The 25,048-nt window shown below is 37.0% G+C and overlaps 1 protein-coding gene and 1 long non-coding RNA gene across 2 annotated transcripts in view; both read left to right on the forward strand.

Moving 5' to 3' along the window:
- LOC140528982 (uncharacterized) overlaps positions 1 to 25,048 on the forward strand; it is a 206,795-nt gene that overhangs the window by 20,105 nt on the left and 161,642 nt on the right. The window contains exon 4 of the long non-coding RNA XR_011975380.1: positions 9,783 to 9,948. This is a non-coding gene — a long non-coding RNA (uncharacterized lncRNA). The remainder of the gene's footprint in view (positions 1 to 9,782; positions 9,949 to 25,048) is intronic.
- On the forward strand, positions 16,729 to 18,484 carry LOC140530453 (olfactory receptor 10R2-like). The gene has a single exon (XM_072649956.1). It carries the CDS (start codon positions 17,543 to 17,545, stop codon positions 18,482 to 18,484), a length of 942 nt encoding a protein of 313 aa, XP_072506057.1. The 5' UTR covers positions 16,729 to 17,542.

Here is a 25,048-nt window from a genome sequence, read left to right on the forward strand (position 1 = left end):
TTAAATAAATGGTATGTTTTAGATATAAAAATGTTATTATTATGAACAACTGCCTGTATAAATGGGAACATATCTGTGGGAGTTCAGGAGCTAGAGTGGTGAGTAAAGAGATTGTATTTCCTCTCCACATGGTTATCACTAGGAAACTGAGAGAATTTAGTGTAGCTATACAATGTTGGTTCTTCTCTGAGATACAACTACCAGTATGAGGGCCATGAAATGAGTGATCTAGTGAAGAGAGTAAGTAGGTATTGATATGCCTACATAAGGGGTGGATATATTGTGTATAGCACCAATTAAACTAAGAGAGAAATCTCAAATAAAATAGACATCAGATAAATAACTTTATAGCCTTGGAGTGCATTGGGAGTTTCATTCATTCTCTTCTTCTTTGGCCTTCCCCTCACTCCTTTTTTGGATTTATCCTTCCTCTTTCTCTCTCCCCATCAACTCTAATTTCCTAGTCACTAGAGCTAAAAGGACTATGAGCTTTGGAGCCTGGTGTTTGAGGAAATTCTAGGCGGAATTCAGTGTTGCTTTGACTCTCGTCCACCATCTATTCTCAGATTTTTGTGTGTATCCTTGCTTTGGTAGCTCAGTCTTGGCATTGAGGGACAATACTATTAAATACAGAAGTAAGAGAGGAAATCAATGAGGTGTCAGCAGTGTGATATGGCAGCAGAAAGACCCCAACAAACCTAACCAAACAGAAACCAATGAGAACTTCACCTACATTCAGAAGCATTGTGTCCAGAACAATTGAAAGAGGTTTGGTTCTCCTCAGAATGTCAGATTGGACAGGAAGTTCACGTTTAGAGTCTTAATAGTTAACTTGTATGGATAGTTAATAAGGTATGTGATTCACAATTCCTTTTCTCCTCTCTTCTATTATGCCAGATCGAAATAGACAGGCTGAAATATTTCTCAAAGAAGGTAGCTAAGATGTTGAAATGACTCGAGAATATGCCATGCCTATATTGGTTGTGGGAACTATGGATGTTCTCAGAAAAGATTTAAAGGGAATAAAAATCTGATAAAATATTTGTTAGTCTGTCATGTGAATGAAGGGTTACTTCCCCCACCCCACCTTGGTCTTTAAAGGCAAAACAAGGAGTAATGATAGAAGCTACAGAGGTCCATATTAATGATACACGTCAAGAAAACATTTTCAATAATTATAAGTGTTTACATCTGTAGTGACCTGCCTTGGGAAGTTCTCCCTCACTGCAAGTCTTCAGACAGAGGCTGCTAGATGACTACTTATTATGGATGATATAAAAATATTTGTACAGATGCAGGTTAGATTAGATGAACTATGAGATCCAGCTTTTACACTATGTAAATGAATAAATGATTGTCATCCTTGACTTCTATCAGTCAATTGGTCTTTCATGTACCCCTTTATGACATCCCAAACTTCCCCACTCCTCCATTTAAGGTCACAGACTAGAGGGGTTGTATCAAGGGACACAGGTTAACCCAGATGCTTAGTACTTTGTCCTAAAATGGTAAGAGGAAGGAAATGAGGGAAAAGGAGATCAGGGATTGATTAGGGATTGCCACAGGATTGCTTCACCTATGGTACTGAGAAATCTTTGACTTTCTAATAGGCCATTAAGACTCTCGAAGAAGTTCTTCTATTTTATCTATTTGGCCAGTGAGACTTGGAGATACATTGTCTGCACTGGAGTCTGCTCGCTAATTGAGGAAAGGAAGGACCTGTGTCAAGCCCAGTGTGGTAATGAATCCCCAGGGCTATTGATAACACAGTTACAGGTCAGAGTATTAGTGCTATAGCTGAGAGAAAAAAGAAAAAAATATTGAAGATGTTCTTTGGCAAGGCAGCTTGAAAAAAGTCATGAAGGGACACTCTGCAAAGAAGTGAGACAGGGACAGGGGAATGGAGGAGCTAAAAGAAACTGGCTCCCCTTCAGTTAGGCCATAGGACTGAGAAATATTCCATTTAAATTGATCAATTCAACAAAAACATAAGTACCCAATACATTCAAGTTACCACCCTAGTCACTGGAGTATGATAGGGCTCCATGAGCAGAGGGCAAATAGAGGTGGCTGTGGGAAATCAAACTTCAGAACTTCTTGTGCAGAAATGGAGATAATTTGGGACATAGGACATCAGCTTCTATTGGATCTAATATATTTAGTTGGGGACTTAAGCGAGTTTTACTTTGGAGAGTTGAAGTTTCTTAAGTGAGAAGGGAGAAGATTACATTAATAAGGAATTAGAAATCTTAATGCATATGAGGACATTTTAGGCATTAGCATGAAGAGAACAGGAATCATGGTTGATAGATGTTTCATTTATTTCATCGATGACCCAGGCAGGACTCCAGGGAGCTGGGATCAGTTCTTGTACAGTCATTTGGGGAAAAGGAGAAGGGTGAATGTGAAGATAAGAGGCTGACATTTATAGAGGTGATAGCAGACAAGGAGGGATGAGAAGGAGGACAGAAAGATTGGAAGAAAGGAGGTGTATTGCTCATTCATTCATTCATTTATAAACATTATTTAAATACCAGTAGTATGGAGAAGACTATGTAAGATGTTAGCAGAATAAAGTTTAGAGAAGGCACAGTTTTCATCTCCATGGATGTGACAATCAGGCAGGGAAAAAAGATAGATGGTTGAATCTTATATAAGTTAATATGATTGTTGTTCAGTCACATCTAACTCTTTCTAGCCTCATTTGGGGTTTCCTTGGCAAAGAAAACTAGAGTGGTTTCTCATGTCCTTTTGCAGGTCATTTTACAGATGAGATCATTAAGGCAAACGGGGGTTAATGACTCGTACAGTGCCACAGAACTAGTAAGTATCTGAGGCTGGATTTGAACTCAGGTGTTCTTGACTTCAGGTCTGACACTCTGTCCACCGTGTCACCTAGCTGCCGCACACAAGTGAGTGAGAGAGAGTGACAAAATGAATTACTGTGTAGAATCTGAGGTGGAAGGAAAAGAGGACCTTTGCTGTCTGCAAGCATCAGCGATGGCAGTGGCTTTTGACTTGGCATAACTAAAATGAATAGTATTTCAACCTTTGAAGAGGGGATGGAATGATATTCGGAGCAAAAGAAGTGATATGTGCAAAGTCAGGAGACCGCAGTGCATGTTTGGTGGGAATGGAGTCGTCCAGTATGACTGGGGCATAGAGTATCTAGAGGGAAAGTAGTACAATATATTGCTCACAAAGTAGGCTGAGGTGAGATTGTGGAAGACCATGAATGCTAGGCAGAGGAGTTTGAACTTTGTTAGGCAATAGGCAGCCACTAAAGATTGTGGGGAAGAGGAGTGGTGTGATTAATTCTATTTATCACAAAGATCATTCTGGTAATAAATAGCAGACTTGTTTAGAAGAGGCAGAGAACACCAGTGGGAAGATGTTATGACTCATTTGTAGATACCCAGTACAGATATTGGTAGGGGAAATAGGGTGTAGAGCCCTGCAGGTTCAGGTAACTGACTAAATAAAAGAGATTTCAGGTGAGAGGATAAGTCAAAGATAGCTTCAAGAATATGAACATGGAAGGAGAGATGCCTGATGATGCCATAGGTAGATACAGTGAAGTTTGAAGTAGTAAGAGATGGTTCTATGGGGAAAATGTTTAGTCTGGGATATACTGAATTCGAGATACTAGTGGCATACCCAGATAAAGATGTTCTGAACCCAGTTGGAAATATGGTCCTGCTGCGCAGAAGACAGCTTAGGACTGATGCTGAGGTGATTCTAGAGAAGACATAGTATGTATTTAGCATCTGTACAGTGTAGGGTAACAGCAGCTCCAAAATCACGCCCACTTTTCCTTGACTCTCTGATCTTCTGGGAGCCTGTACTAAGCCAGATGCCCCTCAGGATCCATTGTCCTTTGTTCTTCTTTCCTTCAATTTTAGCTGCTTACTTGTCCCTTCAGGAAAATGTCTCATTTTTTTTTACCCTGTGTTCACTCATTCCCTTGCTCATTCATTTCCCATTTATTTCTAAGTCATGCAATGTCTATACTGCTCATCTTTCCAATGATAGGATATTGTCTATCTATCATAAGTTGCCTTCCAAAAATTCACTTCTTTAGGAATCCTGGTTTTATCTGGATATTTTTGATTATTTTATCCTAATCTGAAATGTCACATTTAAATTTCTCACATTCACAACTTAAAATACTCTTAGTCTTGACCTCCTTATGGATCATCCTTCAAATATCTTTAACTTTTTCCCTTTATTGAACTATCTTGGTGTCCTCTGATGCTGTCTTCACATCATAGTAGTCCTTCTTAGAGTGTAACTCACATGAGATCAGTGAAATGTTCTGACACTGAAAGCCATAGTACCCTTAGGTACCCAATGTATGTAACCAAAGTTGGAGAATCAATGAGTGTCATGCATATATGGGCTTCTAATAGGACCTTCTCTCCTTTCTGTAACCCTGTCTCTTCTTCAATCACATAATCCCAACACACTTGTGGGAAGAGTCTGACTCAGAGCCAATGTTAGGTAATATCAAGAGAACTGAAGAGTTAGACATTTCCCTTCTCATCTATGGTCTCTTACTAAATGAGAACCATATCTTATTTCATGTTTTATGTCTCTTGTCATATAGCGTGTACTGCTATTTTGTAGTTTCTTAAAATATTGAACTAATCAGTGGAAAAATCAGAAAGAAAGTTGTCATGTATCTTGTAGGTTGTACATATCATCCTTGATTGACAGCAATATCTCTGTGGAAAGATGGGTTGAATCCAGATGAGGAAGGTCTTTATATTTCAGATAGAGTAGTTTGTATTTATTTTATTAGAAAAAGGCAAATTCTGATGCTTCTGGAGTAGGAGAATGACTTGGTCAGATCTGTGATTTAGAAATGTCATTTTGGCAACTCTGTGGAGAACAGGTTAGAGATAGATAGGGAGGCCAATTGTAAGATTATTGTGTTAGTCAAAGAAAGAAGTGATGAGCTCCTGAATTATTGTAGGAGTTGTGTGAATATGAAGAAAAGCATGGATATGAGATACGTTATGGAGGTAGAATTGACAAGGTTTCATACCAGAAGGATGAAGATTTGAGGATGACACCAAATTTGTGAGCCTGGGTGATTGGGCAGCTGGTAGTGCTCTCAACAGGAAAGGAAGTTAATATAAAATAGTCTCTGCTAATAAACTGAGGCAGAGGAAATAGGAATCATCTGTTGAAATGCAGCTTGCTAGAAAATTTCACTTTGGTCAGGAGTGTCTTCACTACTTTGTCCACTAAGGTACTGCTTAGTGGTGGTTGAAGATAATGAAACTTTACTAAGTTGTGGAAGTAGGAGTGGAAAGGAGACAATAGCTGCATAATGACACTTTCATAGCCACTGCTCCCCTCATTCATTCATTCATTTATTCATTCTACCAATCAATGAATAGCTATTGTGGATTGATTAGACAAACTTAATTAAAGGGGCTATGGTCAATGAATAAATAGAAGACATATTTCAAGACCTCAGAGATCTTACAATCTTGCCAAAGATACAAAATTAACACTTCAAGTGACATATTAAACAAAAGAAAATATACAAGGCTAAAAATGAATAAGAACAAGAAATAATAAAGTGTACTAGGTAAATTACAGAAGATTTCTTGGAGGAGATGATATTTTTAGCAAGATTTTGAGTGTTTGGACCTTGACTGGTAGATAACATGTAAGGCCATACAAGGGCCAACAGCCCTGAAGGGGGTATGGAGGTATCTAGCTTGTGGTAGGAAGCATAGCATTGTGTTGATTTGGAGTAAGAGGACATGGATTCAAATCCCAACTTTACCATGTTACCTTGGGCAAGTCAACATTAATTGTGGGTAGCTTCTATTACTTACATCATCTGGAATGAACACCCTTAGATCCCCAGGTCCACAGTACTTGGCATTCTTTGAGCTCTATTTTCTTTGGGACATTGTATGAAAAATGTTTCCTCCAGCCAAACCTATTATAATTACTGAATTCTTGTTGCTGAACTTCTTCAATTTGCAGGAAAAGTAGCTTGTGTTCTGCAGTTTAGGTTCTTTATGAAGTTAGATAGTGATGAAAAGTTGCCTAGTCAATTAACTCTTCAGCTCCCTGAGTCAAAAGAATGGATTTTCTCACATTTCTGGGGTTCCTTTGTGACTGGCATCTGGACATGCTCCTATTCCCTTCTCTTCTCTAGCCTTTCCCATCATTTCTATAAATATAAAGTTTCTAGAAGTCTACAAATATAAGGATGTTTTTTTTTTGCAAGTCTAAGTTGTCTTTGATCCCTCGTAATTCACTCCTTTTTGGGGGGCAGAGACAGGAAATGGGGAACAGAGTGAGGGTGACCAATATCAACCCAATGACCTCTATGTTCATTCTTTACAGTAAGAAAGTAGGGATTTGGGAGCAGGGACACTTGAGGTAGGGTTTTTTTTTCTATTGAAGGTCCCCATTATTTGCCAGGTCCTTAATGAGACCCTGGGGAACTAGGAGGAGGAGGCCAGAAAATTCTTTATATGAATGATTTGATTTTTTCAACTTGGGCATAGAGCTTGAAAGCTAACCCAGATCTGGTAGTCCTCACTGTATTCTCTTAAGTAATTTGGGTGGAAGACTTGTTTCAAATGTAGTATAGTGATGACCCACCAGGGTCATGTTAACAAGATTACTAACAAAGACTTTGGTAGCAGTGCTGACAGAGAGAGGCAAAAGAAAAGTCCATTCATGATGTTCATTTGGACAAGAGTTTGGAGGAATGCCTGTGGAGAGGAGACTGAAGGCACCCTGTACAAGGATGTAAGATGAGATTAGTAGAATGCAGTGTAACTGAGATGATCTGGGTCCCCTTTATTGAGGTCATATGACCATTGGTATATGGAGGCACCCCCAGAGCATATGGAAATTGAAGTTTCTTTCAGAGAATATGGGAGATCCCTGTAATAGAACAGAAGGTGAGACATAGGGCACCAATGTCAATGGTCTGATTTGAAATGGGACCTGAGACATTGCTTGGAGTTCTTAACTTGGGTGATGATGAAGATAACTTTTTCTGGAGTGGATCATGATTTCTGACTATGGGAGTGGAATAAGAAAACTCATACGTGAGTACTGGTCTATTCATTTCATTTCAGATATCCTCTGAGCTGTGATCTGCTTTTCCATAGTCACTGAGCAAATAAAGAGAGGAAATTATGCGGTAATGGGTAATAGAGAGGGGCATAAAATACTTAAAGAAAACAAGAGGATTAGAGAGGGTGGGGTGGTAATGGGGCCAAGATAAGGGGTAGTGAATCAGGAAGGCAAGAAAGGAAGAAATGTACAGGAAAATCATGGACCTTGCCAATCCTAATTTTGTGTCCTTCTTAGAATATCTTCTGTGTTCAGAGGATACTCAGTCCTTTTTCCTTCTTCCATTTCAGATCTTCTCCCATCTTTTAGGCAAGCTGCCTTATTAGACTCTATTTTCAACCACATCCTTTCTTCTTGTTCCTTTGTTTCCAAACTATGTACATGCTTACATTGCCCTCAAAAAAATTCTATAGTAGTAATCTCTCATAATAGTCTGTCTAATGACTTTAAATCAGACATCATCTGTGTGTCAGGCATTGAGCTAAACCTGGAAATACAAAGACAAACAAGCAAAGCAAACGCCTCTTTTTAAAAGGCCCTCACAGTGTAATGGGCAAGACGATAATCAAACAAATATATACCAAAAAGAGACAGAATAAATGGACCACAGTCTCAGAGGAAGGTCACTAAGTTTAAGAAGCAATGGGAAAGATTTCTTGCAGAAAGTGAGACTTGTGGAGATTTAATGGAAAGCAAGGAAAGTTGCTTTGGAAAATGTACAGATGTATGGTTGCGTAGACCTTTCCCCAAGCATCTTGCTTCCTGTATATGAAGTTAATGACTACATTAACTAGGATGACATTTTATATCTGAGTCCTTTGGAAAGAAAAGGGTATAAAAAGTGGGGGAAAAAAGAACCTAGGTCGATGCTAACTGGAAATATGTCTTGTCTTTTCACTAAACTCCAAGGAAACAACAACTGCAGTCATGTGGAATCAGTACGGGTCCTTGGAGAAAACCAGTTAGCACAGGGCTTGAACAGAAAGCAGAACAAAATATTTCATACCCTTTGCAATTTCCACTAAATTATAGTGCTGCACTAGCATTGTTTTTAGCCTTTCACTATTACAAATTGTACTGATAATTTACAAAATCATGAAATAGGGGCAGGCATACCCAGTTCTTTGGGTACTTGCCAGGAAAGACTATGACTGACAGTGGAAAATGGGATGGTATTTGTATTTATTCAAATATAGATTGAACAGGAGCAAAAAGATCAAAAAGGCACAGGCAAGAGATGAAAAGTAAAATAGAAGCGAAGTCATGGGGACAGAGAATGGGATGGTGAAGGAAGGCAGCATGGGGAAGAGGATGTTGAGGGGAGAGGCAGAGAATATCACTTATGTAGTCATGGATTAGAGTGAGGAGCACTCCGTAGCATGGAACATGTGAGGATGGAAGAGTGGTGGGAGTAGGGAGGCGTTTGAGGTCTCATTACAGATTTCTTTTAGGTGTGTGTAGAGCAACAGACCGAAAGAAACCAAACAGGTCACATTGGGATCAGCTAATTAACATATCCAAAATCATCTCAAAGCTACTGGTAAAACTTCAAAGTCATTCTCAAATAACTCAGTTTTTAGACTTTTTTGATGTTCTGCTGGTCTGGAGACGTGGAGGTCTGGACAGTGTCTGAAATTTACATATCCCAGGACGAGAACCTTGACAAACAGCACCTAGTTGGTTTTACCTGATTCATCTCCTATTACTAGGATGTCAATTTTAGTTAATATGTGACACAATTTGTAAAGTATTTGTAATTCATGTCTCTTTGATATTTGGGATGGTTTGTATGTGACACCTACCTTCTTCTTTGTAAACTCATTTCCTGCTATTGATCCTTTATAGTGGCTACTTTTAAAGTTATTATAATGACTAGAAAGGGAAGGGGTGGTCAAGGGCACCAAAACTAGATGCAAATAAATACACACAAATAAAACACAACTAAAAGAGAAATAAATATTTCAAAGATGGTTTTTTTTTAAATCTTATATTTTCAGTCAACATCTTCTATCAACACTTCCATTAAAGTCCCCCTCTGATGCTTCCTTGGAGCATTTATAGAACCATGTGTTTTTAAAAGTTAAGTCAGTGCAATATAAATTTAGATTATGTGCTCAGTATTGATACCACCAGTAACAATATCTCTATCATCAGAAGCAAATCCTCCAGAACTTTTAAAATAAAATCATAGAGTGCTTCTCTGCAGGGAATGTTCACATTTACAAAATCACTGGTCCTTGAATTTTGAAGTACTAAGATTCTTAGAATATAACCCTTTTCATGGGCTCATTGGACCAGAAGATTTGATAATTTTTGTAACTTATCATGTAATAGGAAATATCCCATGAAAGCTTCATTAGCAGAAAAAGGAATAAGGATCTGATAGTGTTCATGTACTACCCTGGTCAGACCTATTCAGTTCTGGGACTACAATTAAGGAAGGAAATAAATCAGTTGGAGAACATCCAGGGATGGACTGGCAAAAGAGCATTATGGAATTATGAAGGACCTGGAGCTCATGCTATATAAAGATTAGTTGAACACGCTGGACACAGTCTAGATCAGTGAAGACTCAGGTAGAAGAGGGTGGGAAATTATACCTATGTTCCAATATCTAGAAAGTTGTCCTAATGAAGAGGGGTTATATTTGTTCCATATATCCCCAGGTGCCTAAAGGAGGAGAACTGAGATGAAGTTGCAAAAAGGCAAATCAGGAAAAACTTCCCAGTGATTAGAGATGGTCCAAAGAGAAATGGAGTGCCTTTGCGGATAGTAATTTCCTTCTCTGTGCACAAAGATCTTCAGGAATAAGCTAGGTGACCACTTGATCAGGTATGTATAGGAGGGGATTCCTTTTCAGGTGACTGCTGAGTTCTCATTCATTTCTAAAACTATAGTTATATGAAATGATTTTCTAAAGAGATTTAAAATCTCATCATTAGTGTAAAACATTAATACTTCTACAACTCTATTATTCGCCATTTTTAGACCTTTTGTTGGTCATAAAGAGTAGATGTAAGATTATATTTCATTGCCAGTGATCGTGTCACTTTCCCTTTACCAATTTTTTAATCTTCATAGTTCTTGATATTTTTATTGTTCTCCATCATTTTTATTTTTGAATTTCTCTTTTCCTTTAAAAAGTGAATTGCTCATATGTATGCATGCATGCAGGCATGTATGTATGTATCTCTCTCTCTCTCTCTCTCTCTCTCTCTCTCTCTCTCTCTCTTACGTATTTAATACATTTCCCCTCTTTATTGTCTCTTTTTTCCCAATCTCCTTCCTCCTTTTCATTTGAAATTTGGTTCCTTATGAGGTTAAGCAATTACAGAAGCTTACAACCTTAATTGCCAAGACCTGGATGTGTTTATTTTTTTAATAAGTAGAGCAAAACTTTTTGTTTAATAAGCCATAGTCACCCACATTAAAGGCTTTTTTTACATTTAACATTATTATTTATTTTTACATTTTAAAAATTGAGTTCCAAATTATCTCACTCTCTATAATCCCTCTCATAACCTCTGAGAAGGCAAGCAATAGAATATCAGTTACACATATGAAATCATGTAAAACATATTTCCATATCAGCCATACCACAAAAAGCAAGAAAAATAAAGTAAGAACATTATAATTCAATTTGATCTCAAAGTTCATCCATTTTCTCTCTGGGAGTGGATGGCATTTATCATTATGAATCCTTTGGAATTATCTTGGGTCATTGTATTGATCAGGGATCAATGGATTTCACAATGGATCATCATTACAATACTGTTGTACAGTGATTGGGAGGTTATGTTCACTTCACTTTGCTTTAGTTCATAGAGTTCTTCCCAGATTTTTCTGAAACTGTCTTTTTCATCATTCCCTATAGGACAATTGCATTTCATCACAATCAGGTACTGCTTCTTGTTCAACCATTTGCCAATTGATGATCATACCCTGAATGTCCAATTCTTTGCCACCACAAAAGAGATGTTATAAATATTTCTGTACATATAGACCTTTTTCCTTTTTCTTTCATATCTTTGGGAAACAAGTCTAGTAGTGAAATTGCTAGGTTAAAGAGTATGAACAGTTTTATAATGCTGTGGGCATAATTCCAAACTGTTCACCTGAGTGGTTGGATCAGTTCACAACTCCACCTACAGTTCATTAGTGTACCTATTTTCTTTTATCTCCCCACCCTGACATTTGTAATTTCTAATAGGTATGAGATGGTACTTTGAATTTCCTTTCATCTTCATTTTTCTAATCAATAGCGATTTAGAACATTTTTTATATGAGTATAGATAGCTTTGATTTCTTCTTCTGAAAACTGCCTGTTCATATCCTTTGATCATTTATTAAGAGGTGAATGCTAAAGAAGGTGGTCTAGCCATACCAGATCTCAAACTGTATTAGAAAGCACCAACTATAAAAATAACCTGGTACTGGCTAAAAAACGTGGCAGTGGATCTGTGGAACAGACTAGGTAGAGATTATATTCCAACTTCCAAGCTTTTGAAACAAAAGCTCATTATTTGACAAAAACTGTTGGGGGAAACTGGAAAAGAGGATGGTAGAAACCAGGTATAGATCAACATCTCATATCAAGTCCCAAGACAGGGTCAAAATAGGTACATGATTTATACATAAAGGGTGACCCCATAAGTAAACTAATAGATCATGGAATAGTTTGCCTGTCAGATTTATGGATAAGGGAAGAATTTAGGACCAAAGAAGATGTAGAAAGCATTATGAAATGTAAAATAGATAATTTTCATTTTATAAAATTAGAAAAAGTTTTTGAACAATGAAACCAAGACAACCAAAATGGTTAGGAAAGCAGAAAACTGGGAAAACATTTCCAAACATCTCTGATAAAAGTCTCATTTCTCAGATATATAGAGAACTGTATCAAATATATAAAAATACAAGTCATTCCTCAACTGATATAATCACAGAATATGAACAGGCAGTTTGCAGACAAAGAAATCAAAGCCATCTATTGTCATATGAAAAAAATGCTCTAAACACTACTGATCAGAGAAATGAATCCTGAGGTACCACCTCACTCCTATCAGAGTGGCTAATATGAGGGAAAAGGGAAAATGTTAGATGTTGGAGGGGATGTGGGAAAACTGGGACACTCATGCCCTGTTGATGAAGTTATGAATTGATCTAATTATTCTGGAGAGCAATTTGGAACTATGCCCAAAGGGATATAAAACTATGCATATCCTTTGATCTAGCAATTCACTGCTATTTGTACAGAAATATTTTTGTGGTGGTTAAGAATTGGAAACCAAAGAGATGTCCATCAATTGAGGAACTGCTAAACAAACTCTAGCATATAATTGTAATGGAATATTATTTTGCTATAAGAAATGACAAGCAGAATGGCTTCAGAAAGACCTGGAAAGATTTACATGAACTCGTAAGTGAAGAGAACCAGGAGAATGTTGTAGACATTAATAGCAATATTGTTCAACGAAGAACTGTGAATGACTTAGGTATTCTCAGCAGCACAGAGATCCAAGACAATACCAAAGAACTAATGATAAAGTATATTTACATTTATTTTATGATTTCTGTGGATTTCTCTCCATCCTATTTTCTTCTGTTTATCCTTCTTTTTCTCTTTTTATCCTTATCCTCCTCAAAAATCTCCCTTTTATCATCCACCTCCTTTATCTTATCTCCTTCCCCTCCTACTTCCCTGTTGTGTAGATAGATTTTCTTACCCAACTGAATATACATGTGTATGGTATATACACATATATATGGATGTGCATGTGTTTGTATGTGCATATACATGTATATTTACACATGTGTATATATTCTGTCTTTGAACCAATTCTGAGGAGAGTGAGATTTAAGTAAAGCCCACTACCACTAAACCCATTTTCCTCTCCATTGTAAAAAACTCTTTTTTTGTGCACCTCTTTCATGTGAAGTAATTTTGCTCACTCTTCCTCTCCTTTCCCCTTCTTCAAGTGAATTTTTTTTCTCATCCCTTCATTTTTTTTTTTTTTGGAAATCATCCCAATATAATCAACTTAGGCTGAGGCCCTGTCTATACAGTCTCCTTCTAACTGCCTTACTCATTATAAAATTCTTAGTAGTTACGTTTGTCATCTTCCCTTCAAGGAATGTAAATATTTTAACCTTATTAAGTCCCTCATGATTTCTCTTTCATGTTTACCCTTTTATGCTTCTCTTGAGTCTTGTGTTTGTAAGTCTGATTTTCTTTTTAGCTCAGTCTTATCATCAGAAATACATGAAAGTCCTCTATTTCATTAAATATCCATTTTTCCCACTGAAGGATTATACAAAGTTTTGATGAGTAGGTTATTCTTGATTGTAACCTTAGCTCCTTGACCTTCTGTAACATCCTATTATGAATTCTCTACTTCTGTAATGTGGAACTTGCTGAATTCTGGGATGTTGTGATTGTGACTCCAGAATATTTGAGTTGTTTCTTTCTGCTTACTAGCAATCTTTTCTCCTGGACCTGAGAACTCTGGAATTTGGTTATAATATTCCCAGGAGTATTTATTTTAAAATCTTTTAGAAGGTGATTTATAGATTCTTTGTATTTCTATTTTTACCCTCTGGTTTTAAGATATTGGGACAATTTGTCAGGATAATTTCTTGAAATATGATGTCCAGGCTTTTTTCTCTTTTTTTGACCATAGCTTTCAGGTAGTTCAATTATCTTAAATTGTCTGTCCTTGATCTGTTTTCCACATCAATTGTTTTTCTGAGGTACTTCACATTTTCTTCTATTTTTCTCATTCTTTTCAATTGGTTCTATTGTTTCTTGATGTTTCATCGAGTCATTAGCCAATTTAAAATTTTACAGAATTATTTTCTGTAGTGAAGTTTTGTTCCTCTTTTTCTATTTGTCCTGATGTTTGATTTTTAAGTAATGGATTTTTGTGTCTCTTTTACTAAGTTGTTAGTTCTTGCTTCATAATTATTTTTGTGCTACTCTCATTTCTTTCTACAACTTTTCCTCTACCACTCTTATCTATTTTACTTTTTCAGTAAATCTTGTCAGCCTTGTGTCCATTTGCAATGTTTAATTTAAGGTTTTGCATGTAGCTGTTTTCACATGTCTTCTGTGTTTGTGTTTTGGTCTTCCCTGACATCTAGTAGATTTTTATGGTCAGGTTCTTTTTTGTTGTTTGCTCATTTTTCAAGCCTATATTGACATATTTTACAACTTTGAACTCTGTATGAAAATTTGGATCTGCTTACCTTAGGGTAGGGAGGCAATATTTCAAGATTAAGTCTTTTTTTGTATTACTGTTTTCAGAGCCAGTTCTTGAATCTGCAAGTTTTGGGTGCTTTCAAGGTCATGTGATTTGTGGAGAGATGTGGTAAATTCTTTGTTGGTCTGCATTCTGGTATTTATCCAGAAAGGGCTCCTACTCCTCCACTTCCTTGCAGTCACAAGTGCTACTGCTCCTCTTGTCCCTGGCACTGTGACCACGTTTCCTATTTCCTACAGCTGCATGTACTAGTGGTTCCTTCTCCTCTGAAACTGTAATCAAGACCTCTGTTCCTTGTGACCAATCCTCAATACCTTGGAACTGTGACCCAGAACTCTGTATCAGTATTCCAAGCAGTGCCAAGTTCTATACCTAGAGCCAGCAATGTCCCCTGTAATCTCTTTCTGATCAGTTTTCCATCCCCTTTACCATCTTTGAGATGAGAGCTTCTGAAGTTGCTGCTGAGAAAGAGAATCAAAAGTTATTCTGTTGCTGCTATTTCCAATGCCCTCTATTGATGTTACCCAATCGCTAATGTTTCCCACCTTTGTACTTTGGAGAGATATCTACTTTGTTCACAGATTTCTCATGCTGACCTCCTAAGTTGTCTTGGTCTGGAGAAAAAAAATGTCTCACTGTGATTTTTTGTGGACGTTGCTGCTCCAAAATTCAGTTTGAGGTGTTATTTTAATATTGTTTGAAGGAGAATGTTGTGAGCGTTGAGCTGAGTTGCTGTCTTTACCATACCATCATAGCTCCACTCTCTTTTTGGTAATTTATCTAATTCTCCACTATGTTTTTTTTTAAATCTCACTACGGAGGGCCTCATATTTAAATGATTAAGTACAGTTGAAAAGCAGCCATTGCTTTCAGTACATTAATTTTTTAGTGTATTCTTCCGACTAAGAACCAAAGAACTCATCAGGTACCTATTTTTCACCATGAATTCTTTGAAGTTATTTGCAGTTTTTTAAATGTGCAAACATGCATGAAATTTTCAGAAGAGAAATGGACCAATTTAATGAATTCTTCAATTAAGCTGATGAAACAGAATGTGAGCCACTACTAAGAGGCATATGAAGGACAGCTCCTGAAGAAGCATAAAGATTCCTAAAAGCACCTTGCTGATAGAGCACAAGCAAATTTGAAGATTAGTTGGTTGCCACTCAGAGAGATAGACTCAGTCAAGAAGCTGTCTCTCTTGGTGTTATGTAAAATTAAGCTAACAAACTAACCACCAACCAGTATTGTCTCTCTCCTGGAGAAGGAAAATGACATAGACCTATGCTTTAGGAATATCACATCAACAGCTCTGAGTAGAATGGGTTAAAGGTAGGTGACACTGGAGGCTGGAAGATTAATTTGGAGATTATGGAAATAGTCCAGGAGACAGACGATGAGAACTGGAACTAGGATAGTTCAGAACTGTATAGATAGAAATAAAATGATGGGTATGATATATATTGTGGAGGCAGACTTGACAGAATTTAACACTGAGAAGTAGACAGTTGAAGATGGTTTCAAGGTTGCAAACCTGGGTGTTTGGAAGGAGAGTAGTACCCTCAAAACACAAAAAGGAAATTGTTATAAATTACTTCCCATTAATAAACAGAAGGCAGATGGAACGAGAAATTATCTGTCAGTTTAAACAGATCGTTCTTTTTGGACAATTTCACTTTGGCCAGAACTGTATTTGCTACTTTGAACACCAAGGCACCTATTTAATAGTGCTTGAAGATAACGAGGACCTTAACTAGATAGGTGGCAGTAGAAGTGGAAGGAGACAACAACAGCCTCATAATGACACTTTTGGTAACCACTATTCCACCTCTCATTCATTCATTCTGTCAGTTAATGAATAATTGCTCTGTATTAACTCTTTGAAGAGACTTGGCCGAAGGAGTATGGGTAATGAGAAACAGAAGATGAGTTCTTGCCCTTGACCATTTACCATTCCAAAGACAGTATATATACAGTAAGCAATGGAAAATATATGTCTTAAATAAAGGATACACACACACATGCACATACATACACACATATGTATGTGTGTGTATTTATGACTAAAGATGAAAAATAATTAGGTTGGTTGGGTAAATAAAAGAGATCCCAGGGGAGATGAAGTAGTGTTTTTTAATTTTAATTTTTAGCAACATTTGGAGTATTTAGACCTTTGTAGGTATACTCTGTGGAAGACCATTCAAGATCATGGAAATGGTGTGACGATATATATGCTTTATATGGATCATAGTATTGTGCTGATTTAGAGTCAGAGGGCATGAGCTTAAACCCTAGCTCTTCCATTTCCTATCTGTATTGCCTTGTGAAGTCATATCATCTCTCTCAGTCTCAGTTCCTCATCTGTAAAGTGAGATGGCAGAGCTTGGTTGACTCTGAAGTTTCTAACAGTTCTGTCTTTATTAGGAAGACCCTGTGTCAGCTATGTGGAAGATGTGATCAGCTCAGTTCTTAGGAAATTGCCAGGCTGAGACAAGTGAGGTCACCCCAGGCTATGTTTACTCTGTCTGAGGAGAGGACCTTTCCATAGGAATCTCAGCGGGGATAGATGGGAGGAAAGATCTAGCTGGCATAGTTATCAAATCCATAAATATTTCTTCTCATACTGGGTTAAGTTAGAGTCAATGTTCTCCAAATGAGAAAGTCTGGCAGTTAGTCTTTCTATCCTTTTATTTCTCACAATACTGACTTTCTTCCTCTTCCTCTTACTGTACAAGTAAAGGTCACAGTGAGGATCATACTGAGATCTGAAAAACTCCATGTCCAAAACTCTGAGGCTCCTTATTCCTACTAGTAGCAAGGACAGCAAAGGGATAAGTAAAATGAAGATAGTCCATGTGGGTATTTAGTTCATAAAACTTGATAACCTTAACTGTATGTTGGATTTGAATGATGATGCAGAAACTAGCTGATCAATCAAATTATGTCCCAAGAACTTCTGATTCAGTTGACAATAAGAGACATGTGCAAGGCTGGTTTATTTGTAGCTGTATTACTTCTGTAGCTTTTCATTGTTTCCCTCTGCAAACAAATCAAGGTAGGTCCAATTACCTAAATCATTCAAAATGAATACCCTCAGCTTCCAAGGTCCAGAAAACTGAATATTTTTCTTCTCTCCCCCCTGCCGCCCTCAGGAAATTTCCAGCAAAATGATTCCTCCAGCCAACCTTACCATGGTTAATGAGTTCCTGTTGCTGGGATTCTCTTACCTCCAGGAGAAGCAACTGGTGCTTTTCCCACTCTTCCTCTGTCTTTATCTGCTCATTCTGAGTGGGAATATCACCACAGTGACTGCCATCCGCCTGGAACACAGACTGCACACCCCAATGTACTACTTCCTGTGTGTTCTTTCTGTCTCTGAGACCTTCTATACCATTGTCATTCTGCCTAAGATGCTCCTCAACCTTCTTTCTGTGCTCAGGACTATCTCCTTCACTAATTGTGCTGTCCAGATGTTTTTCTTCCTTGGCTTTGCCATCACTAACTGCCTGCTGCTTGGGGTGATGGGTTATGACCGGTATGCTGCCATCTGCCACCCTCTGCGTTACCCAATTCTCATGAGCTGGCGGGTGTGTGGGCAGCTATCAGTCACTTGTGGCATTTTAGGTTTCATGATCTCACTAATTATGGTTAACTTGGTCTTTAATCTCCCCTTTTGTAATTCCAACAAAGTCAACCACTACTTTTGTGACATTTCACCTGTCATTCGGCTTGCCTGCACAGACTCAGACACTCATGAATTTATCATCTTCATCCTTGGAGCCCTAGTACTTGTGGCCCCCTTTTTCTTCATTTGCATTTCCTATCTCTCTATCTTGAGAACCATCCTGAAAATCCCTTCAACTGAGGGGAAGAAAAAGGCTTTCTCTACCTGTGCTTCTCATCTCACTGTGGTGATCATTCACTATGGCTGTGCTTCCTTCATCTACCTGAGACCCACAGCCAGCTATATCTCCAACAAGGACCGCCTGGTCACAGTGACATATACCATCATCACACCGCTTTTGAATCCCATGGTGTATAGCCTCAGGAATAAAGATGTACAAGTGGCCATCAGGAAAGTATTGAGCAGGCAGTTTCACCCAAAATGACATGATTTGTTTGGTCTCTTTGATAATTCAACTTTAGTGCTCAATATTCTCTCAAATTATACATGTATTTTTTAACTATACTCTTTGCTGCTATTGACAAATGTTAACTGAAAGATTTTTTTTTGTCCTTATGGGTATGTGGAAATGAATTTCTTTTGGGAACCTGGAATTCTGGATAATATTAAAAAATTTGAAGAGAGTTAGGCATATTGGATCCAGAGAAACTGGTCGTGGCAGGGACTGTGGGAAAAGACAAGGCCACCAAAAAGGTGGCCTGGAATAGTAAGGGAAAGCACTTATTGGAGACTTGGCTCAGGAAGGATAATGAATTAAACCTGAGATGAAACAGAATATCAGATGAAGTTCAACTGTGTTTCTGTCAGTGACACCATCAAATTCCTAGTATCTAGTCTCGGAGGCATCCTTGTCTACATATGTTTTGCTGCCTCACTTCCATAAGTCACCAAGATTTGTTTATTCGTTTCATTTTTCACTATGTATTTTGAATGAATCCCTCCTTTTCAATACTATCTTTACCATTCTAATGATCTAACTCTCATCATGATATTGTGGGACAATTACAAAAGTACCTTGATTGATTCTTGGGTTTGCATTCTCTCCCCCATTCAAAGAGTCATTCACATGATTATCAACTTAATTTTACAAAAATACTATTATTATATCATCTATTTAAAAAGAGTTCCTCCTGTACCCTATGGCCTATAACATAAATTCCAGATTATTTTTTTCACAACATCACCATAGCTTTTCCCTAACCTTCCTTTTCAAAAATTATTCACCATTATTTACATTATTAAAAGTCTTTTCTGAAGATCACATCTACCCTTCCCTTCCACTTAGTCTAGTCTGGCTGAGCATCCTGCCCAGAATATGATTTGTACTTCCTGTCTAGTTTGTTGTGAGTAATTGCGAAGATAATATTTATAAAGTGCTTTGCACAATACCTAGTATGTAGTGGATGTGATCTAAATGATTATTCTCTCCCCCCTTTCACAGGATTTTTGTAAGGATCAAAAGAGATGAAATTTATAAAGTATTGAGCTAAGTGCCTTGCACATAGTAGGTGCTTAATAAAGGCTTATTCTCTTCCCTCTCTTCCCTTCCCTGCTTTGAAAAGACTATGCCCTGAGACTCCTGGGGATTTAATAACATCTGAACATTCATAAATGAATAACTAATCCTAACTTCCACCAAGTAATATTCTTACCATTGCAGTGATTCTGACTCTCTATTCATTAATATCCAAACTTTGTCCTCCCCCTCACTATCCACTTCCTCATTCCTATGTTCCTCAACTCTCCCATTCACTGTGAGCTCCCCTTCCTCCCTTCTTCCTTATCTGACATCATCCAGATGTCTTCTACAATTATGACTGTTTTCACTCCACCTCAGATGAAGATGGGGCCTTTTCTTTGCCAAGGCAAACCACTTACCTGTATAGGTGATTCTAGCCTTACTTCTCTATTAGATTACTGCCTGTATTATCCCACTTTCTCAATTTTCATTAATGCCTCCTTCCCAACTTACTCCTTCCTTACTGTCTGCAAATATGACCAAATCTCTCTCATCCTCAAAAACAGTCACTTGATCCAACCATCCCTGATAGCTGTCATTCATAATCTCAATGCCCATTTGTGGTCCAATTCATTGAAAAGATTGCCTACAATTGATACATCTATTTAATTTTTTCATATTCTCTTTAACTCTCTACATTCTGGCTTCTGACCTCATCAATCAACTGAAATTGGTCTCTACCAAGTCAGTCAGTCAATAGACATTTTTAAGCACCTATTATTTGCCAGGTACTCAGTTGAGTACCAGGGATACAAAGAATATTAAAAGATGGTTCCTGACTTTGAGAATCTGAAAATGTAATGGGTCAGATGACATGTAAATAGCTATGTACAAATAAGTTATAAATAGGAGGTGATACGCAGAAGTAAAGCAGTGGAATCAAGAGGGATTGGGAAAGATTTCCTGGACAAGTAGGGATTTTAGCTGGGACTTGAAAGAGTCCAGGGAGGTCAATAGCTGGAGTGGAGGAGAGTGAGCATCTCATGCATAAGGGACAGCCAGTAAAAATGCTCAGCACTGGGAGATAGAGTATTTTGCTGGAGAAATAGGGAAGGGGCTAGTGTCACCAGATCATAGAGATATAAGGTCTAAGAAGACTGGAAAGGGAGAGGGAAAATAGTTTATGAAGAGTTTTAAATTCCAAAGGGAAAGTTTTGTATTTGATCCTGGAGGTGATAAGACCATCGGATTTTAAGGAGTAGGGAGTCACATTGTTAGATTTGTGTTTTAGGAAAATCACTTGTATAGTCCAATGGAAGATGGATGTGTTTCAGGAGAGACGTGTGGCAAAGAGATCAACCATTAGTCTTTTTCAATAGTCCAGGGATGAGATGATGAGGTCCGGTATTGAGGTTAAGGCAGTGTCAGAGGACAGAAGCATATTTGAGAGATGTTACAAAGGTAAAATTAACAGGTCTTAGGAATACTTTAGAATATGAGAGGGGGTGTAAAGAGAGTGAGGAATCAGTGATCTCTTAATTGCCAGATCTACTGGCCTTTTCTCAGGTTGCATCCTTCTTGACCTCTTTACATGCCGCCTTTGACACTGTTGGTCTTCCACTTTATACTATCTTCCCTCTAGATTTTCATGACTGTCTCTTCCTCCCCATCTGACCTCTCCTTCTGAATTTTCATTCATGGATCTTCAACCAGGTCATGCCTGTTAACTGTGGATTTCTCTCAGTGCCATCTTGGCCCTGTTCTCTTATCCCTCTGTTCTCTTTCACTTGGTAATCTCCTTAGCTCCTATGGTATCATCTCTGTGGTGATAATTCTCAAATCTGCTTATCATCCCTAACCTCTTTCCTAATATTCAGTTGTCTATTGGCCATCTCAAGTTAGATTTCTTGCAGACATCATAAACTCAGCATAAACAATGATGAACTCGTTATCTTCCTTTTCCCTAACCTTAATTCTTAACTTCCCCTTCACTATTGAAGGTACCACCATTTTCCTAGTCACCCAGTCTCACAACCTAAGTGTTCTTCTTTACTTCTCATTCTACCCCAGTATCCCATCTGTTGCCAAGTCCTACTGATTTCACTTTCATATCAATTCTTGAAGATATCCATTTCTCTGCTCTGATGCTGCTATTACCTGAGTACAGGTTCTCATTCCCTCATGTCTGGATTATTACATTAGCCAAATTTTTGGTCTCACTGCTTCAGATCTCTTCTCAATCCGGTCTATCCTTCCATTCAATTGTCAAATTAATCTTCCTAAAGTGAACCTTTGACCATGTCACCATCATATTCAGTAAACTCCTTATTGCCTCATAGATTAAAAAAATGGTGTTTGAAAGCCTCCATAATCTGCCATCCAACCTTTCCACTTTTCTTATACTTTACATCCTTCACACACTCTGTTGTCCAGGGACAATGACTTTCTTGTTATTCCTTGCACAAGATAACCCATCTCCCAAATTCTTATATTTTAACTGATTTTATCCCATGTATGGATAAAACATTTATTTTTCTACTTCCTGGATTCCTTGGCTTCCTTTAAGTCTCAACTAAAATCTCTCCTTTAAAGAAAGATCTTCTGGTTCCCTTCAATAATAATGCCATTCCTTTGTTGATTTTCTTCAAATTATCATATATATTTTGGCACATATGCATACATACATAATTACATATGCATATACCTAGACATATATGTCTAGATCTATGCATATATAAGACATATACTTTGTACATAGCTGTTGTGTGTTGTCTTGTCCATTACCTTGTGAGCTTCTTGAGAACAGAAATTATCTTTTGCCTCTCTTTGTGTCCTTAGTAAATAACATAGTTCCTATATGTGGTAAACTCCTAATAAGTACTTGCTGGCTCATTGATTGACTGATTAAATTTTTTCTCATGAACAAAGTTGCAATTTTATTTTTATTCATTAATTAGATAAATTACCATACCAATTTATTAAAAGTTAATTTTGATGACCTTAATATATTTCCTTTCCTGTTCTTCCTACTTTTGTTTCTTTAGAATTAAATATTAAAATAGATAAATACATAATTAATCAACATATAGATGTAAAGGCAAACTAGGCAAGAATTTTTGCTGGTTTTCTGAATTGAGTTATAGTCAATCAAATGCCTTTGATTAAGTCTTGCCTTTGGTTGAATCAATAATCTGTTTGAATCAAGAACCTTTGATTGGAAACAGTATGTATGTATGTACCTATATATATGTATATATAGGTACATATATATATATGTATATATATATATACATATATATATATATACATATATATATATATGTATATATATATATATATATATATATATATATATATATATGTACCTATATATTGTATTGCTTGGAGAGAGAAGAGAGAGTAGAGAGAAAAGCAAAGCTGAGAGAGAATTGAGTGTGAGCCAGTTAGGAGAACTTGCTTGTGGGGAGGCCTAACAGAAAAAAATGTTTGTGATGTTGGGAGCCCTGTCTGTTTATCTGTGTTGATTTCTCAGACAGAAGCCCTGTCTATTGATCTATGTTAATTTCTCAGACAGAAGCCCTGTTTGTTGATCTTTATGAGTGAATTGAGATGATGGTGCTGGTAATATGTATAAATACTGCTATAGCCCTGTTAAGTTTTGTTTTCCTAGAAACAGAAGCTATAGGCAAGCATCCCTGGACTCTGTTATCAGACAGAAGCAGAAATACTTTGGAGTTAAACAGTCCTAAGACAAGGAGCAAGAGCAGAGAACTGTCTGCATGTGAACCCAGGCAAGAGCTGGGAGTGGTCAGTTCATGGAAGAAGAGCTTTGGGGTTTGGAAGTCAGTCTCAAGTCAAAATGAGAGAGAACTTTACTTGGACACCGTGTTTTGATTAAGGAAATTTTTCTTACAGTGACCTTAGGGTGGATGGTGTGGTATTTTCTGCTACCCCTTAAGGATGCATAATGCTAGGGACAACCCTAGCCTAGGATGCTCTGACTTTGGGGATGTAATGATATATGCTATGCACCATACGAAATACTGAATGTTATGAGATACATATGTTATTAGATGATATGTTTTGCTTAAGGATGTTATGAATGCTATGCTTTATTGAACAATGTTTAGTTTATTGATGAATAAACAGAGAGTTCATTATACCATGTGGTTAGACCCTTAAAATTATTTCCAGCAGCAGTCCTCAGGTGTGCTGCCATGATTGGCTTTACAGTAGAACTGGTAGTACGAATAAATATATTTGTGATATTTTCACTGTGACAAAGATCTCCACTACAGATTTCTCAAACCCTTAATATAAAAGTAGATAACTTCTTTACTCCTTTGAAAACTTGGTTTCTCACAGCGCAACCAATGTCACTCACAGATTAAAGTCTTTTAAGAATGTTCTTTATATTTCTCCTCAACATCATGATAAATTCAGTTTCTTAAGAATATAAACTAATCTCTTTTCTTTGGCTTCTCTTCAGTAAACACAGCAAAGAAGTCCAAAATATATTGTATTTTTCAGCTCCTCACTAACTCAATATTATACACTTTTTTATGTTTCTTTATAACACCACAGTGAAAGTACTTCTTAAAAGGGAGACTTTTCTCCCTGTCTTCTTATGTGTTTTCTCCATAGGTTCTGTATAGCTAATCAGAGTTAAGAGATAAAGCATATACTTTCTCCTACTGTTAAAAAAAGCACTTCCATTATGTCAGTGTTTTCAACTAATTCCATATTATCAATATCAATCTTATTTCTCAGCATTCCTTTTACCTCTCTTTTCTTAAAGAGACAATAACAGTTTTCAATAATCTCTGTAGCAGATACTTTTTGAGTCTCTGTATATACAACATGCACATGTGTGTATACCTATGTATATGCATGTGCATGCAAATGAATACATATTATACACATGCATAGATATTCACAGCACATATATACATATATGATACATATACATTTCTAGCTGCATCATAGCTAGTTGGGGAGATGACATACTAGAAATATTTATTAATTCAATCAGACAGTACATTATTATATATATATGCATATATATTGTGTTACATTTTCAGCCTATAATATGTTATATATTTTTTATGATTTTCATATGATGGGTTGTAGTTACTTTTCAAAATTTTTTGGTGTATATCTTTTATGTGTATGTATATATGCAAATATAATGTCATATATGTATTACCATATATGGGATTAATGTAGCATTACTGCTACATATGTCTTAACATAATATTACTATATTAATATTAATCATGGTAGTTTTTTTCTCTTTGCATATGCTCTTCTGATGTTTACATCTATTATGTTCTGTTTATGTTTTAGATACTAAGGTATTGAAGCAGTCTGTCAGGTGGTGTTCTCTATTGTTATTTTGGGTATTTATTCATGTGAATTTGATATGAATGATTATTTTTGAGGACTGATAAATTTTGACTGTGAGAAAAAATACAACAGCAGAGTATATTGCATGATTGCTTTAGGACCCAAGATATGAACTAAGAAGGA

This window comes from Notamacropus eugenii, chromosome 2, assembly GCF_028372415.1.
Source record: "Notamacropus eugenii isolate mMacEug1 chromosome 2, mMacEug1.pri_v2, whole genome shotgun sequence".
Taxonomy (NCBI): domain Eukaryota; kingdom Metazoa; phylum Chordata; class Mammalia; order Diprotodontia; family Macropodidae; genus Notamacropus; species Notamacropus eugenii.

Coding starts and splice junctions, on each gene's coding strand:
- LOC140530453 (XM_072649956.1), top strand. CDS start 17,543: ATGATTCCTCCAGCCAACCTTACCATGGTTAATGAGTTCCTGTTGCTG.